The following is a 16,409-nucleotide window of genomic DNA, read 5'->3' on the forward strand; positions in this document are numbered from 1 at the left end:
ATAAGGTTTAATGAATAACCCAAGGGACTGGCCAGGGCCAGAGGTATCAGGGACAGGGGCTGGCTGACGAAGATGGCCCTGGGAGGGGACAGGTCAGTGACCTGGCCCATCTCTCCCACCTCATCTGATGCAGCCACCCGGCGTTCCCTACCCCATCCTCTTTCGAGCCAGGAGCTCTGGATCTTGGCTCCTCTGGGTGTGAGCCTGGCTCTGCTGCTGCTGTGTGACCTTGGGCAAGTGACTTGACCTTTCTGAACCAAGTCTGGTTCCACGATGTGGCGCACATTACAATGCGCACCTCCCCCAGAGTGCCATAAACATTCCGTGATGGAATGATGTCATGTTCCCAAACATCGGACACTGACTTTTCTGTCACAGTGTTTTCTCACCTCTTGTACGATAGGAACAATAACAGCAACAGCAAGGACTGTTCTAAATGTTTTACGTACAGTAACTCATTTGATCTTCCCATCAGTTCCACTAGGGGAGTATTTTATCCCCATCTTACAGCTGAGGAAACAAGGCCGGGAGGTTAAGTAGCTGGCCAAGGACACGCAGCCAGGGAGTGGCAGAGCTGATATCTATTTGTACTGGAGCCTCTGTTCTCACTATACTGATTCTTATTGCTACTGCCTAATTAGGTTTTGTTTGTTTTTTTTTTAAAAAAAACACCAGACTTTTTAAACTCTAATACCTGCCTAACTTCTTCTTAAAGAATAATATGCATGAAATTATGGGTTTGGCATCTCCTTCTGCACACACAAATAAATACCCAACTACTAAAAAACCTTTAGGATATGCTGGTCAACACGAAAGGGCATGTATATAGTAGGCATGCAATAAATGCAGCAGTTGTGCTTCTTGTCCAAGCTTGAGCTGCGTGCTAAGGCCCTGCTCTTCCAGGAAGCCCTCCCTGATCCCACCCTGCCCTCAGCTGTCCTGTGGGGATCTTCTGCTCTCTGTCCTCCTAGGGGGTGTTAGAATTGTCACTGAACTGGGTGACTTCTTCTCCCCTCCAGGCTGGGATCCAGCTGAGGGCATGAACTGGGTTTTACCACCTATGTTCCTGGCGCCCAGTTCAGGACAGACCATCAGATGATGGTGCATGTTTAATGTGTGGACGGGGATGAAGCTGCCAGTGTTCTCATTGGGGATCACGGCTAAGCAACTCAACTTGACCCCAAGTGTCCGGGAGTTAATCATCAAACCTGAGGAGGTCACCCAAGGTCCAAGAAGGGTACAGAATATCTGGGCTGCAAGGTCTTTCCTGGACCTCACCTCCCATTTGACAAAGAAGGAAACTGAGGCCCAGATGGATGTGCTTAGCTGAGGTTCACCCAGCAAGACGGTGGAAGAGACAAGCTGTGAATCTAATTACGTCATTCTCCAGGCCACAACCTTCCATGGCTCCCTAGTGCCCTTAGGTAAGGTCTAGACTCTGGTTGGGCACAGCCATCCTTGTGGACTCTGGTCCCAGCCCACCTCTCCGGCCTCAAACCCGCCTGCTGCCCCACCCCCGCCTTCTCTGTTCCAGTCCCACTGGACACTTCTCCATTCCTGGAACACACCATGTTTTTTAATTCCAGACCTTTGTACTCCATGTTCCTGATTCCTGGCTGAGCTCAGCCTTCTCCTCCTCCAGGAAGTCTTCCCGGCCCTTAGGGGCCAAGTGAAGTACTTGCTCTGGGCACCCACAGCGCTGCCAGTACCTGGTGGCACCGATTGTAACCACTCAGTGGCCCTTGGGGGCTCCAAGAGGGCAGGGAACACGTTTTGGGGGAGGTTAAAGATCCCAGGACGTGGCACATAGTAGGTGTCCAGGAAATATTTGTTGAATGAGTGAATCAATTGCCAGAGTCATTCATTTGAAAGGTAAATAATTGTTGGGTTCCTGTGCTGGGTGTGAAATACCAGAGATGACAAAGTGCTTTAGGAAAATACGCCTTTCTCATGTGACAGATAACAATAGCTTCTTTGTCCTTGTTTTCTCAGGACAAGCATTTGCTTGGAAATGTCTACGCCGTGAAAGAGGTGGTCCAGGGTGAGCGATAAAGGCTGTTTCTCTGGCTGGGAGTGAATTTCCCTCTCTGAGCCTCAGTTTCTTCATCTGTCAAATGGGACCAGGTAGCGTATGTGCCGCGGACAGCGCACAGGGAGGCGGTGAGAGTTGATTTCCTCTTCTTTCGCTCTCCAGCTGGTGCTGTCTCTTTAACAGGGGAGGAGGGGCCAAGGCCACAGGAGGCTGAGGAAGCTTGGCAGAGCTGGTGCCCAGCTAGGTTGGTGGGCAGCAGGCTGTGGCCACGCCGGTCCGGGGACTCTTGAGCAGGAAGGTAAGAGGGGCCTGGGGCCCAAATAGGGCCTCTGGGCTCTGTGTGCGCATGTGAAGGGCTCTGGGGCCAAGTCCCAGCTGAGTGGTTGGGACGTGAGAGAGGGTGACAGAGGCCTAAGCCCTCCCAAGAATATCGATTCAACTCAGGGTGCCCTGGGCCCAGCCTGCCTTGCGGAAAGAAGGGGAACAGGTTTTGCTTGCCAGAGGGGCAGGGCTGGGCATTCTGCCAGCCAGGGGCGATCTGAGGTTCCCCGGCCCTGGCACCAGGGATCTGGCTGTGCAGGGTCATCCAGTGGTCTCTGGGGAAAAAGCTAAGGGACAGGGAGGTAGAAAAGGTAGTTGGTCTTTACCCAATTTATGGAGGCGACAGGTGAGGCCCAGGGCAGGAAAGTGACTTGGCCAAGGCCATGCGGGCCGAGACCTGAGTCCAAGTCCTGGGCTTCACACTGCATGGCTCCACAGTACATGGGGCCCAGGGCTCCCACCTCAGTCCCAGCGGCTGACAGTCGCAGTCAGAGCTACATGTCCCTAGGCGGAGGCCTGGGGTTGGCCCCAGGTTTTATGGGCATCTGGGCTCAATCGGGCTGTGGGCATTCTCTGGGCTTGTTCATTTGACAGATGCCTGGCTTACAGTAAGTACCACATGATATTAGCCATTGTCCTATGCCAGGCACAGAGGTGATGCCTTTACTCTGTGGCCTCACTTTCTCACCACAACGGTCCTGTGACACACAAGCTCTACTCCCAGTTTGTCATGTGGCTAGTTCATTCTCACTTTTCAGTTTCAGCTGTAAAGGTCACCTCCTCCCAGAGGTCTTCCTTGACCTCCCTACCCAAGGTAGGTTCCCTTGTTCTTCTCTCCAAGGCTCCCTATATACATGTTTCTCTCTTAGCAGTTCGTTTGTACAGTTATTTGTTGAATACTGGTCTCCCCACCAGACTACAAGTCAGCCAGCCTCAAGAGCAGATGTCTGTCTTGCTCCCTGTGTTATCCCCAGTTCCTAGTCTGGCACATAACAGGGACTCAACAAAAGATAGCTATAATTATATTAATATGCACCACAACCTGTGAGTTAAGGACTGTTATTATTCATATTTTACAGAAGGGGAAATAGGCACAGAGAGGTTGAGACACTTGTCTGGGTTGCACAGCCAGGAAGTCATAGCTCGTCTCTAACTTTGGTCTCTGGTCCCAAAGCCCTCATTCTTGGGTTCTGGGGCTGAGATGAGGCCTAGGCTAGGGGATGTTGGGTGGAAGTGGGTGGAGATGGCCCTGCCTGGGGAATCCCAGGCCTATCTCAACAAAGGCCGGCAGGTCGAATGCAGGACTGGCAGACCTGGAATTCTTCATGGGGAACAAGAAGCTCGGGCTCGTGGTTCGTGGTGCAGATGGCAGTGCTCCTCTTAGTGGCAAATAGTGTAACTGCAGGGGGCCGCCTATTGCTTTTCTGCCCCAGAGGGCAAAAATGGGGCTGAGTTTGCTCCTGAAAAAAAAAAGGAATCCTTCTATTTTTCCTCCCTCCCATTTCCTCCCTCTCTTCAGCCTCTCCTGACCCACGGGTTCATTCACCGATTATTCACCCGTGCCTTGGCTTAACACTCCCCATCGCTTCCCTCTGCAAGTACAAACAGAATAACATCCCAAGTTCGCCCTTTGGGCTGGGACGCCCTTCACACGGCCACGCCCACCTCTTGTACTTCCGCGCGCGATCCTTCCGCTGCACCCGCAACACCCCAGCTCATGTCCATATCAGGCTTTCTTCTTGTCGTGCCTCTCAGAGATCCCTCTTTGAGAACTTGCAGATCAAAAATGAATTAAAAGATTTCTCAGCCAGGCAAAATGCGCAGGGTCGAAACGCACCCTGTTTCCGACGGTTAAAAACCTCACGCGAAACCCACCACGCAGCACATGTAACGAGACAACTGGAAATTGGAACATTGAACAGATATTTGACATTAAGAAATTGTTAATATTTCAAGCGTGATTATATTTTAAAATTAGCATCATCGAAGTATAATTTACCTAAAATAAAATGAACCCTCCAGATTCAATTCAGTGAGTTTGGGAAGATAGATACACTGTTGTGAAAAATGACACGACTTCATTTTTCTTTTTAAAGAGTGCTTGGTGGTGGAAAGGTATAAACTTTCAGTTAAAAGACAAATAAGTCCTGGGGATGGAAGTACAGTGTGGTGGCTCTACGCAGTTAAGAACACTGGGTTGCAGATTTGCAAGTTTCTAAGAGAGTAAATCTTAGAAGTTCTCATCACACAAGAACATTCTGTTACTGTGTGTGGTGCCAGATGTTACCTAGACTTATTGTGCTGATTATTTTGCAATATATACAAATATCGACTCATTATGTTGCACACCTGAAACGAATATAGTGTTCACACGTCAATTATATTGCAATAAAAGATTTTTAAGGACAATAAAATAAATCTTGCCAGAATAAAAGGGCTCCTTACTTTTAGGATTACGTGTTGAAATGTTTATAGATGGAAAATTACAGAGGAAAAATCGAATAATAATAATGGAGGGGCAAATAAAGGGGGAGTGGTGCAGATGTGGGTGAAACGATTTGAGGACGGACGCACTGGAGACACGGCTGCACCAGAGATTCGTTATACGGTTCTTGATGCGCTTGCTGTGTCTACAGTTTCCATAATAAAAGTTTAAAAATTTTTTTCTCCTGAGAGAGGTCCTTCCCCACCACCCTTGCCAAATACACCTTCTTCCCCTGTCACTCCTGTTTGAAATTCTGTGGCTCTGTTTCCCCGACTAGAATGTGAGCTCTGGCAAAGCAGGGGCGCCCTCTGACTTGTCTGGTCCAGGTCCCCAGACATGGACATACCTGGCGCATATTGGGTGCTCCATAGATGTTTCTTTGAATGAATGAATGATGAACGAATGAATGATGAATGAATGAATTCTCCCATTTTCACCCACTCACCACTTCGTATTGGCCATGTTTTACGTCCCCAACACCGTGGGCAGCCACGGTTATAGAACAAAGGACCCCTTGCTCAAACCTCCTTGTCCTGATGGGGAAACCGAGGCCCAGATACTTGCCTGGAGTCTCACAGGTTGGCCGCCAGATGGGGGGCTAAGGGAGCCAAGCTGAAGAGCTTCTGCACTGTCCCCTCTCCCGTCCTGGTGAAGGGGACTCCTGACTGGAGCTGCCTGAGTCATGCCATCCATGTCTTTGTGCAGGCCCACGCGGTGGCTGCTGGGATGGAGAGGTCTCTGGCAGAACATGCCAATGGCGAGCACTTCCACACGGTCACACCTCTGCTGGAGAGCTGGGCACTGTCCCAGGTGGCGGGCATGCCTGTCTTCCTTAAGTGTGAGAATGTGCAACCGACTGGCTCCTTCAAGATCCGGGGCATCGGGCATTTCTGCCAGGAGGTGAGGGTACTTGGGCAGGAGGGGCGAAGTGAGATTGTGCAGGAGGGAGGGGAGGGGGGAGGGGTGCAGGCTGGCAGGGGCTGAGGGCAGGAGGGGCGAAGCGACGTTGTGCAGGAGGGAGGGGAGGGGGGAGGGGTGTTGTATCGAGATGGTGAGGTTCTAACTCCGTGACTCCTGCCGGGACCGGCCCCCAACCCCATTCCTTCTCTTCCCAGGTGGCCAAGAAGGGATGCAGACACCTGGTGTGCTCCTCAGGTGAACCCACCCCATTCTGCTTTGTGGGGGTCCTCAGGGCTGGGTGTGGGGGAGGAGAAACTGGCTGCAGCAGTAATAGATGCCCAGGGCTTGGCCTCCTCTTCAATGTCCAGCCTCATCAAGGCCACGGTCAGATGGCCATTTTGTATGTCCCCTCCCAGTCCTGTTCCCATGCTTCAGGATCTATAGTAGAAGTGACAGAGGCCCAGTGCATACAGGTGTAAGCGATAGGCTCCAAGACTGGAAAATTCTTGGGATAAATGGCTTTCAGGCACAGCTGAATCCAGAAGCTTGCATCTGTATCTCTCCTCGCTCTTGGCTTTTCTGTCCTCTCTACTAGCTTTGTTCCCATGCAGCCCTCATGGTAGCAAGAGGGCCATTGGGAGGTTTCAGGCTTGCTTTCTACCATCCTGCCAACTCCAGTGAAGGGAGCGCCCCTTCCCAACCGCTCCCCTCAATCCACAAATTGGGTCATGTACTCATCCCTGAACCAGTCATGGGCCGGGCGGTTGAGTTCTCTGATTGGCTCAGTCTGGATCACGTGTCCATCTCTGGGGCCAGGGAGAGGACTCAGTTTGGGGGCATGTGAGTATGGGGAAGAGGTGACTCGCAAAGGGACATGGGGTGGGAGGGGGGAAAGGTTTGTCAACCGGCTAATGCGGCACCGCCCACTGCGCCCCCTTCTGCTGCCTCCGCAGGGGGCAACGCGGGCATCGCGGCTGCTTACTGTGCTCGGAAGCTGGGCATCCCTGCGACCGTTGTGCTCCCCGAGGGCGCCTCCCTGCAGGTGGTGAGGAGGTTGCAGGGTGAGGGGGCCGAGGTTCAGCTGGTTGGAAAGGTAAGGACCTCAGCAGGAGTGGGCTGTTCCCCTTTCACTCTCCCTCCCCCCTAAGAGATCGTCCCCTTTTCCTTTTGATGAACTATGGCTGGGACCCAGGCTTGCCTTTGGATGGCTGAGCTGAGGGGTGGCAGTGAGGAGTGCTGGGTATTGAGGGCGGCGATCTCTCCACTTGCCTCTCCCCACCCTGAGAAGACTTCCCCCTAATGAATGGGAAGAGACAGGAGTTGCCAAGAGCATTCCTGTCTCTCTGCAGCCTCAGTAACATCTGGTATTGGCCACTTTAATATTTTCTTATACAAAAAGTATAAAGAATGATGGTGGCATCAGGTCCCATTCTGAGGCCACCCCGATGGGAGGCCCCCTGACAAGGGTATCGCTGGTCACCTGGTTACCTGGTTACCAAAACCAAAACCAAACCAAACCAAACAAGCAGAGACACAAACATGCAATCCTTCTACCCCCCTGGAAAGAAAAACAAATGCATCCCTGGAAAACAAATTTTTAAAAACCATCAAAATTTAAATTAAAAGACATATTGCAGTACCCGAAAGCTGGTTTCCAAATGTTTAGCATATAGAGTTTCCTTCCTTTTTCCTTTCCTCCCTTCTTTCCTTCCTTCCTTCTTTCCTTTCTTCCAACAGATCTTCATTGAGCACATACTCTGCGCCTGCACTATGTTAGACAGAGTCAGGGAAACAAAGATAATAAGCCATGATTTCTACTCTTACAAAGCTCAAAGTATTGTTGAGGAGACACGCAGGAGACCGGATGATGGTAACAGACCATGATGTGTGCTGTGATGGAGAAAGCAGAGGACACTGGGGAGGAACAGAGAAGGCCCATTGTTTCAGTCAGCACTGCTGCTTGATAACGCTGTGTAACAAACAGCCCCGCAATGGCAGTGGTTTAATTAAGAGAAACATGATCTCTCTTGCTCATGGGTTTGTGAGTGGGCTGGGTGATTCTGCGTCAGGCTGTAAGCAGGATTACGGTCCCCTTCCTTAGGCCAGGAGACTGTTAGTTATCATCGAGATTGGCTTGGCGGGGGTGGGGTGGGGGTGGGGCTCCAAAATGCTTAATTTGTGTTCCCCGAAGCAGTTTCTGGGACAACATCAGCAGCAACCTGACTCCCAGGTCTCTGAGCTCCGTGTCTTTTCAGGTCTGGGATGAGGCCAACCTGAAGGCGCAGGAGTTGGCCAAGAGGGATGGGTGGGTGAATGTCCCCCCGTTTGACCACCCCCTGATATGGTAAGATTGGTGCCCATCCCCCCATGCAGCTCAGAGTTGAGAAACCCTCATTGAGTTGGGGTCCTCCCCTGGACAAAAGGGGAAACTGAGACCCAGAGAGTAGAAGAGGCATAGACTCCAGGCACTCTGGGGTTCTGACCCCACTTCTGCCCCCCTTTGAGAATTGTGTGACTCTGTAAACACATCACTACCTTGTGCCTCAGTTTTCACATGTGTATCATGGAAATGCTAATAATAAATCCCCTTTATTGAATGTGGACTTTGGGGCACATTTAATCCCCTGAATCCTTCTTGAAGCCCTAGAGGTAGGTGTTTTATGCCCACTTTACAGGTGAGGAAACTGAGGCACTAAGGGGTCAGGCAACTTGCCTGAGGTCACACAGCTAGTGAGTGACAGAGACATTGGGTCCCAGGCCCAGAACTTGAGTTGAGCTGATTCCAGGTGATATACTGGTTCTGGGAGGTTGATCGGGGCCAAGGAGGAAAATGAGTGAGTGAATAAATTTAGTGATGAAAGCATTACAGGGTCTCCTCTCCCTTAGCTGTGGGTGAGGAGGGGATGGTGATGGGGGGTGGTTTGTATATGTGAGCCTTTGGGGCTGTCTCCCTCACCCAGCTCCTCCTTCCCCCTCTTCCCCTACTCACCAGGGAAGGCCACACCAGCTTGGTGCGGGAGCTGAAGGCAGCCCTGGGGACGCCCCCAGGGGCCCTGGTGCTGGCAGTGGGGGGTGGGGGTCTCCTGGCCGGGGTGTCGGCAGGCCTCGCAGAGGTGGGCTGGCAGCATGTGCCCATTGTCGCTGTGGAGACCCGAGGGGCACACTCTTTCAATGCAGCCATCGAGGCGGGCAGGCTGGTCACACTGCCGGACATCACCAGGTAGGCACGGGCTGGGCATTTGGGCAGGGCTGGGGGGTGAGGATGTAGCTGCCCTGGGGCCTCCCAGCCCCAACTAGTGGAGGTGGGGACACTGTAGTTGTGTGCTCCAACCACAGCAATGTGGATCTAAATAAGAGGGGGGTGCCGAAAAAAGTGGTGAAGGATCTAAATCATTTAAGCCTCATTCGTTAATAAAACAAGCCTTCGCTGGTCTGTATCATGGCCAAAGCAATTTAAATGTGTTACAGTTCAAAAGTGTAGGCAAGCAATAAGCAACAGAAAACCAAATGGCACCATTCCACCTACCGAAGGTGGACGTTGCTTAGAGTGGGTTGCATTTTTCCGAATTTTTGTCCCCCCCACCCCCATCCATGTGTCATTACATACAAGTGAAGTGTGCTCAGCACATAGTAAGTGCTCAGTAAACGTTTGTGAAATGAACAAATGAATCAATTATATATTTACCGAAGTTGAGATTACAGCCTTCAGACAGGTTTGTAACCTCTATTTTTCTATTCACATTATATAAAATAAATGTAGTTTTTTTTTTTCATTTGCAACATCATTAGATAACTTTTTACCCATTGCACTTTGTTTTATTTTTAAAGTATATTTTATTATGTTGTTACAGTTGTTCCAATTTTTTCCCTTTGCACCCCCCTGACTGGTACCCCCCTTCCCTCCAGCAATCCTTCCATTAGTTCAAGTCCATGGGTCATGTATATAAGTTCTTTGGCTTCACCCTTTCCTATATTATTCTTAACTTCCCCCTGTCTATTTTGTACCAACCAATTATGCTTCATCCCTGTACCATCTCCCCATTTCTCCCCCACCCTCCTCCCAGCTGATAACCCTCCAAATGATCCCTATACCTATGATTCTGTTCCTATTCTGGTTGTTTGCTTAGTTTGTTTTTGTTTTTTAGATTCAGTTGTTGATAGTTGTTTATTGTCATTTTGCTGTTCATAGTTTTGATCTTCTTTTTCTTAAATAAGTTCCTTTAATATTTCATGTAATAATGGCTTGGTGATGATGAACTCCTTCAGCTTTACCTTGTCTGGGAAGCACTTTATCTGCCCTTCCATTCTAAAGGATAGCTTTGCTGGATAGAGTCATCTTGGTTGTAGGTCCTTGCATTTCATCACTTCTTGCCAGTCCCTTCTTGCCTGCAAAGTTTCTTTTCTTTCATTATTTTTTCAAATAGAATTCCAATTTCTTGCCCTTTCCCTTCCCCTTCTGGCACCCCTATGATGTAAATGTTGAATGCTTGAAGTTGTCCCAGAGGCTCTTTACCCTATCCTCATTTTTTTGGATTTTTTTTCTTATTGTTCTGATCAGCTGTTTTTGCTTCCTTGTGTTCCAAATCATTGATTTGGTTCTCGGCTTCATCCACTCTACTGTTGTTTCCCTGTAAATTGTTCTTTATTTCCTTTTTTAAAAAGATTTTATTTATTTATTTGTTTTCAGAGAGGGGGGGAGGGAGGAAGAAAGGGAGAGAAACATTGATGTGTGAGGGAAACATCAACCGCTTGCCTCTGGCACACCCCCATCCAGGGACCTGGCCCACCACCCAGGCATGTGCCCTGACTGGGAATCAAACCAGCAACCTTTCAGTTCACAGGCCAGCGCTCAATCCACTCAGCCACACCAGCCAGGGCATGGCCTTTGTTTCAATTAGTGTATTCTTTGTTTCTGACTGGATCTTTTTTTATGCTGCTCAGGTCCTCACTAAGCTCCTTGAGCATCCTTATAACCAGTGTTTTGAACTGTGTGTCTGATAGATTGCTTATCTCCATTTTGTTTAGCTCTTTTTTTGGAGTTCTGTTCTATTCTTTCATTTGGGCCATGTTTCTTTGTCTCCTCGTTTTGGCAGCCTCCCTGTGTTTGTTTCTGTGTGTTAGGTAGAGCTGCTTGGACTCTGTGTCTGGGTCGTGTGGCCTCATGGAGTAGGTGTCCTGTAGGGTCCAGTGGCAGTGCCGCCCCTGTCACCCAAGCTCGGTACTCAAGGTGCTCCGTCCGTGTGGGCTGAGTGCACCTTCCTCTTGTAGTTGAGCCTCGGTTGCTGTTGGCAGATCAATGGGAGGGATTTACCCAGGCCAGTCAGCTGCAAGGACTGGCTGTGACCACTGACCACCTACCTCCACCCTCTGTGGAGCATCAGCTGTGCAAGGTCAGGGTGCTGGTGCTCCGACGTGGTCTGTAGCTGTCCAATGGGTGCACAGGCCCTGGGGTTTCCTGGGTGGTGCAGGCCAAGGTGAGCCCCCACCTGTGTTCTGCCCGGGGGCACCCGGCCTGAGCTGTAGAACAACCTGAGATGGCTGTTCCTTCTGCTGGGCTTGGAGATTCCCAGGTGAAGCCAAGCTGGGAAGCTAGGCTGCCTGCTGGTAGTGCCGGGTCTTGAGCTCATGGAGACCAGCTGCTGCTTGTTTGATAGGATTCAGGAAGTTGTGAAGCAGGAGCCCAGCCCAGCCATTCCTATGGAAACGCAGTGTGGGTGGGGCCTTAAATTGGGTGGGGTGGAGTCTCTGGGGATTTCCCAGGCAGGTGAAACAAAGTTAACCAGGTTGATGGAGTCTCAGATATGGCACCAGCTTGCTGGTTCTGTGGGGAGAGGGTTTAGCGCAGGGACAGTGGCCTCTGCTCGCCTTGATGTCAGACACTTCAGTTTCTCCCTGGATGCTATTGGTGCTTTTCAAGCTGCTTCCCAGGTGCTGGAGTTGAGAGGGAGGGAGTCTGAACAGGGAGGCCGTGTGTGGGCTCTTTAAGAGGAACTGCTTGGGGCTCCAGCAGTTTTCTTCCACTGACTCAATCCCTGCTGGTTTTTGCAGCCAGAGATTGTGGGGACTTATCTTCCTGGCATTGGAACCCTGGGTAGGGGGCCCTCGTGTGGGGCTGAGACTCCTCACTCCCGAGTCATCCCTCCGAAATTTTTATCCACCACACGAGGGTGTGGGACCAGCCCGTTCCATATCTGCGCTCCTGCTACCCGTCTGGATGGATGTGGTTTCTTTAATTCTGTATTTGTCAGACTTCCATTCCACTCGATTTCTGACGATTCTGGCTGATGGTTGTTCTACATTTTAGTTGTAATTTTGATGTGGTTTTGCGAAGAGGCGGGGCATGCCTACCGACGCCGCCATCTTGACCGGATCCCCATCCCCCAGTTACACTTCGTAACTGATCTTAATTCAACCGAGGGGAAGTTCTGATAAACTAATTAATGAACAGAGAGTGGTCCAGTCGTCCCCAGGCCCCACCTCAGCTTATATTCTTCATCGTCACCGCCACCCCCATCTGTCATCACGGGCTTCCATAGCGACGACCACGAGTTACTTGCAGGTGGCTTGAAACAGTAGACACAGGTTCTTTCACAAGCCTGGAAGCTAGAAGAGTGAGACCAGGCTCCGGGCAGGGCCCTGCGCCCTCTGAAGCCCCGAGGACCCTTCCCTGCCTTTTCCAGCTCCTGGTGATGGCTGGCAACCTTTGTCATTCCCTGGGTTGCAGCCATATCACCTGCCTGTGTCTCACCTGGCCTTCTTCTCGGCGTATCTATACTCTTCTTGCAAGGACACCAGTCATTGTATTTGGGCCCCACGCTAATCCAGTGTGACACCAACTTAACTAATTACACCTGCAAAGATCCTATTTCCAAAGGTCACATTCTGAGGTTCTAGGTGGACATGGGTGTGGGGGGCACTATTCAGCCCTCTACCAATGCCATCAGTGCCCGCCCACATTTTGTTGAATGCCCATCGGAGGCTGGGACTTAGGATATAATGGCAAATGACAGCAAGGTGTGGAGCTCCTAAGTTTCTAACTCAGAGGGTGGCCGTGGGGATTAAGACAGAAAATCCAGGCATCCAGCACCTTGTAAATATGCCATAAATATTAGCTGTAATATAGACGTGATATGTGGCTATCCATGAAAACAATTAAAAAACAATCTTTTCCTATGTCTGGCTTTCTGGCATCTGGGCACAGAGTGGCATAGTCATGGCTGTAGGGTCAGAAGGTGTGACGTGCCTTCATCAGCCACTTATGGGACCCAATTTTGAGCCCCTCCTCTGTGCCAGGCGCTGCTCCAGACTCTTGCAATGCCAAGAACCAGCTTGTTGCAGGATGGGAGGGGGCCGGGGCCAGGGAAGGGCTGGGGCCGTGTGAGGAGGACGCGTGATCCTTCAGTTCTTCCCTGCACCCCTGGACTCTCTGCCTCCCCTGTCCCCTGCTGCAGTGTGGCCAGGTGCCTGGGTGCCAAGACGGTGGCGGCACAGGCCCTGGCATGCGCGCAGGAGTTTGAGATCTTCTCCGAGGTGGTGGAGGACGGTGAGGCTGTGAATGCTGTGCAGCGGTTCCTGGGTGAGTGTGCACGGTCCCCTACCTGGCCCTGAAACCTACAGGGCCCCTGCACCCCCTCAGCAAGAGCGTATTCTCTCACCTGCATCCCCAGCGCCTGTCACAGGGCTGGGTGTGCGGTGACTGTGCAGGAAGTGTGGGCTGAGTGATGGAAGGGGTGGGGGTAGAAAAGGGGCGTGTTGTGCTGTCTCTAGCTTCCAAACCTTCGCACGCGCTCTTCTTCCCTCTTGCTGTCCATCCCTGGGCCTGCTCCCTATCAGTTTCACATGGCTAAAGGCCGCTCAGCCATCACGGTGCCTCCTCCGGGAAGCCTCCTTTGATCTCTCACCCTCATCCCGACTTCCTGTGCACCAATGCCACTGATCTCATAAACTTCCTGATTTTTTTCTGTCTACATCACTAGACTGTGACCTCAATGAGGGCAGGGGCTGGGGCGTCTTGCTCACAGTTGTGTCCCTGGGACCTTCCTAGCACAGGGCCTGGCAGGGAGTGGGCGCTCAGCAAAGGTGTGTTGAATGAATGAATGAATGTGTAAGTGAAAGGTAGATAATGGACAGATGAATGGGTGCATGGATGGATGAGGCAAAGGACTGATGAATGGCATAGAAATGAGTAGATGGATGGACACATTGATGGATGGACACACAGACAGCCGAGTGATGGATAGGGGATGAAAGGGTGGATGGATGGATAGATGGATGTGTTGATTGATGGCTACACTAATAGATGGACAGACAGAGTCTAATGATGGATAGAGGAGTAGATGGATGGACAGATAGACGAAAGGTGGATGGGCGGAGAGAGAGACGGTCAGATTGATGGATGGAGAGGGAGTCAGACAAAGAGCCCGTGGGCTGGCCGGCTGACCGACTGGCCTCAGGGGTCTGCAGGGCCCAGGCCTGCTGAGCACTAACCGGCCCCTCCCTTCTCTCCTTCACCCCGTTCATTCCCCTGCTCTGGGAAGATGACGAGCGCATGCTGGTGGAACCTGCCTGCGGGGCTGCCTTAGCCGCCATCTACTCAGGCGTCCTGGGGAGGCTCCAGGCGGAGGGCCGCCTGCGCCCCTCCCTGGCCTCCGTGGTGGTCATCGTGTGTGGAGGCAGCAGCATTGATAGCCAAGAGCTGCGGGCTCTGAAAGCCAAGCTGGGCCAGAGCTGAGGCCTCCTGGCCTGGGAGGGCCAGCCGCACCCCTCAGATCCCCAAGAGGCTCACGGACACCCCTGCAGCTGGCTGAGGGGCCTCTGTGCTCACGGGTGGCAGAGGAAGCTGCCCTGTGCTTTTGTGCTGGCTGCCTCCGGCAGGAAGCCCTCCTGAACCGCTCCCTTGGGCTGCCCTGCAACCCTGGCCAATAAACCCTTTCTGAGTTGAGTTGGTGACTGTGGTGGTTCCAGTCTTTCCATCTCCCTGAGCTCACAGAAGGCTCACGGCAGCCTCGAGCCCAGCTCTGGGATGAAGCAACTCTTTCCAGCTTGAGAAACAAAGCCAAAAATTCAAAACTCGGGTCTGTAAGGGAATCTGGCCTCATAGGGCTTCCCTCACCTGGGGGACAGGAAGAGGAGGACGTGCTCTGTTACGTCTCAGGCATGGGCAGGTGAGGACAATATCGCCAGTGTTATCAGGTGCTGGTGATATGCCAGAAACTCTTCTGAGAACTTTCTACACATTGTCCTCTCTGACATTCACAATGCACTATGAAATAAAACCATTATTAATGTCCCTGCTCTACATCTGGGGAAACTGAGACATGGGAAGTTGACTTAACCCAGCCGAGGTCACACAACTGGAATGCAGCCCAGTCAAGTTAAGACCCTGTGATTTTCAATAGGACTTTATATTTCTCGAACCTTTGGCTTCTTTGTGTGGAGATACATTGGGGAAGGAGGTAGGATCTCCAGGTGGGTCTGGACACACCTGTGGGTCACAAGGAGGGTGGGTATTGGTCCGGAATTGGCACCTCCGCGCTTGGATGTCTTAGAAAACAGGAGGGGAAATTAGAATCCCTTGCAGCCACCAGGGGGCAGCAAAGCGCCTCCAATGGGGACTCCTGGCCCGGGCAGGGGAGGCTGCCCTGCCCCTCTGGTCTTCCTCGGCTCTAGCCCTCATGGGACCCTTCACTCCAGCTGGAGGGTGCTGAGGCCTCAGAGATGCCTGAGGCCCAAGGTCTTGGCGTGGGGACCTCTACCCAACCCTTCATGGCCCTGCAGGGAACAAGACTCAGAGAATATGGGGTCCACCCAGCGCCACAGCCCCTGGCAGAATCCACCTCCCGGTCCCACTGAGTCCCCCTTGCTTCATGAAGGCTGCGTGACCTTAGGCAAGTGTCCTCCCCTCTCTGAGCCTCAAGCTGCACCTCCGTGCTGGAGGAACCCCACCTGCCACTTCCCACTCCCTTTCCTTTGCCCAAGCTGTGCCCTCCCCAAGGCGCCCCTTCCTTTCCCTCCAGAGGGAGGTCTGTGAGTGGCAGTGACCCCCTTAGCTTCTCCTGCTGCCTTCGTCTTGTTCCCTCTTTGCCTGTAGACCTTGTGCCAGGGGTGCCCCTCCAGAAGCCAGCAGAACTCAGCCCGTTTCCTTGGGGTCATGCTGTGTGAGTTCCCCACAACAGAAGGGACACTGAGAGTCGCCAAGGCAGACTCAGACAGACCTGGACCTGAACTCTGTTTCTACTTGCTAGCCTGGTGACCTTGAGCAAACGGTGTTCCCTTCCAGTGCTTCAGTGTTCTGATCCATAAAATGGGCTGTCTATGGGTTATTACTATGGACCTGGCACATGTAGTCTTTCAATAAATGTTAGTTCTTACTACCCCCTGAGTATGCCTACCCAGCAGCAAGGGGTGGGTGGGGAGGAACTAGCATTCATTTATATATTGAGCACTTACTGTGTGCTCTGGGCCTTAGCAGTCATTCCATTTAATCCCACAATTACTCACACGGTAGATACTACTATTATCCCCATTTTTGCAAGTGAGGAAACTGAGGCACAGAGCTGGTGAGCTTCTTAATCCAAGTTAACCAGCCGGACTGGAGCCCTGTAATGTATATATCCGAGGCTCCTGCATCTACCCCCTACGGCTCTCACCCCTCTTTTCCTTTATTAAGCT

The 16,409-nt window shown here is 51.7% G+C and overlaps 1 protein-coding gene across 1 annotated transcript; it reads left to right on the plus strand.

Annotated features, from left to right (window-relative positions):
* The first annotated feature begins 1,995 nt into the window (after window positions 1-1,995).
* On the plus strand, window positions 1,996-14,679 carry SDSL (serine dehydratase like). The gene is made up of 9 exons (XM_090291421.1): window positions 1,996-2,124; window positions 2,216-2,330; window positions 5,544-5,738; window positions 5,954-5,993; window positions 6,692-6,831; window positions 7,994-8,082; window positions 8,731-8,958; window positions 13,190-13,314; window positions 14,276-14,679. The coding sequence occupies exons 3-9, from the start codon at window positions 5,565-5,567 to the stop codon at window positions 14,467-14,469; spliced, it is 990 nt and encodes a 329-aa protein (XP_090147547.1). The 5' UTR covers window positions 1,996-2,124; window positions 2,216-2,330; window positions 5,544-5,564; the 3' UTR covers window positions 14,470-14,679.
* The last annotated feature ends 1,730 nt before the right edge of the window (window positions 14,680-16,409 follow it).

This window comes from Furipterus horrens, unplaced genomic scaffold (genome assembly GCF_987537825.1).
Source record: "Furipterus horrens unplaced genomic scaffold, mFurHor1.1.pri manual_scaffold_11, whole genome shotgun sequence".
Taxonomy (NCBI): Eukaryota; Metazoa; Chordata; class Mammalia; order Chiroptera; family Furipteridae; genus Furipterus; species Furipterus horrens.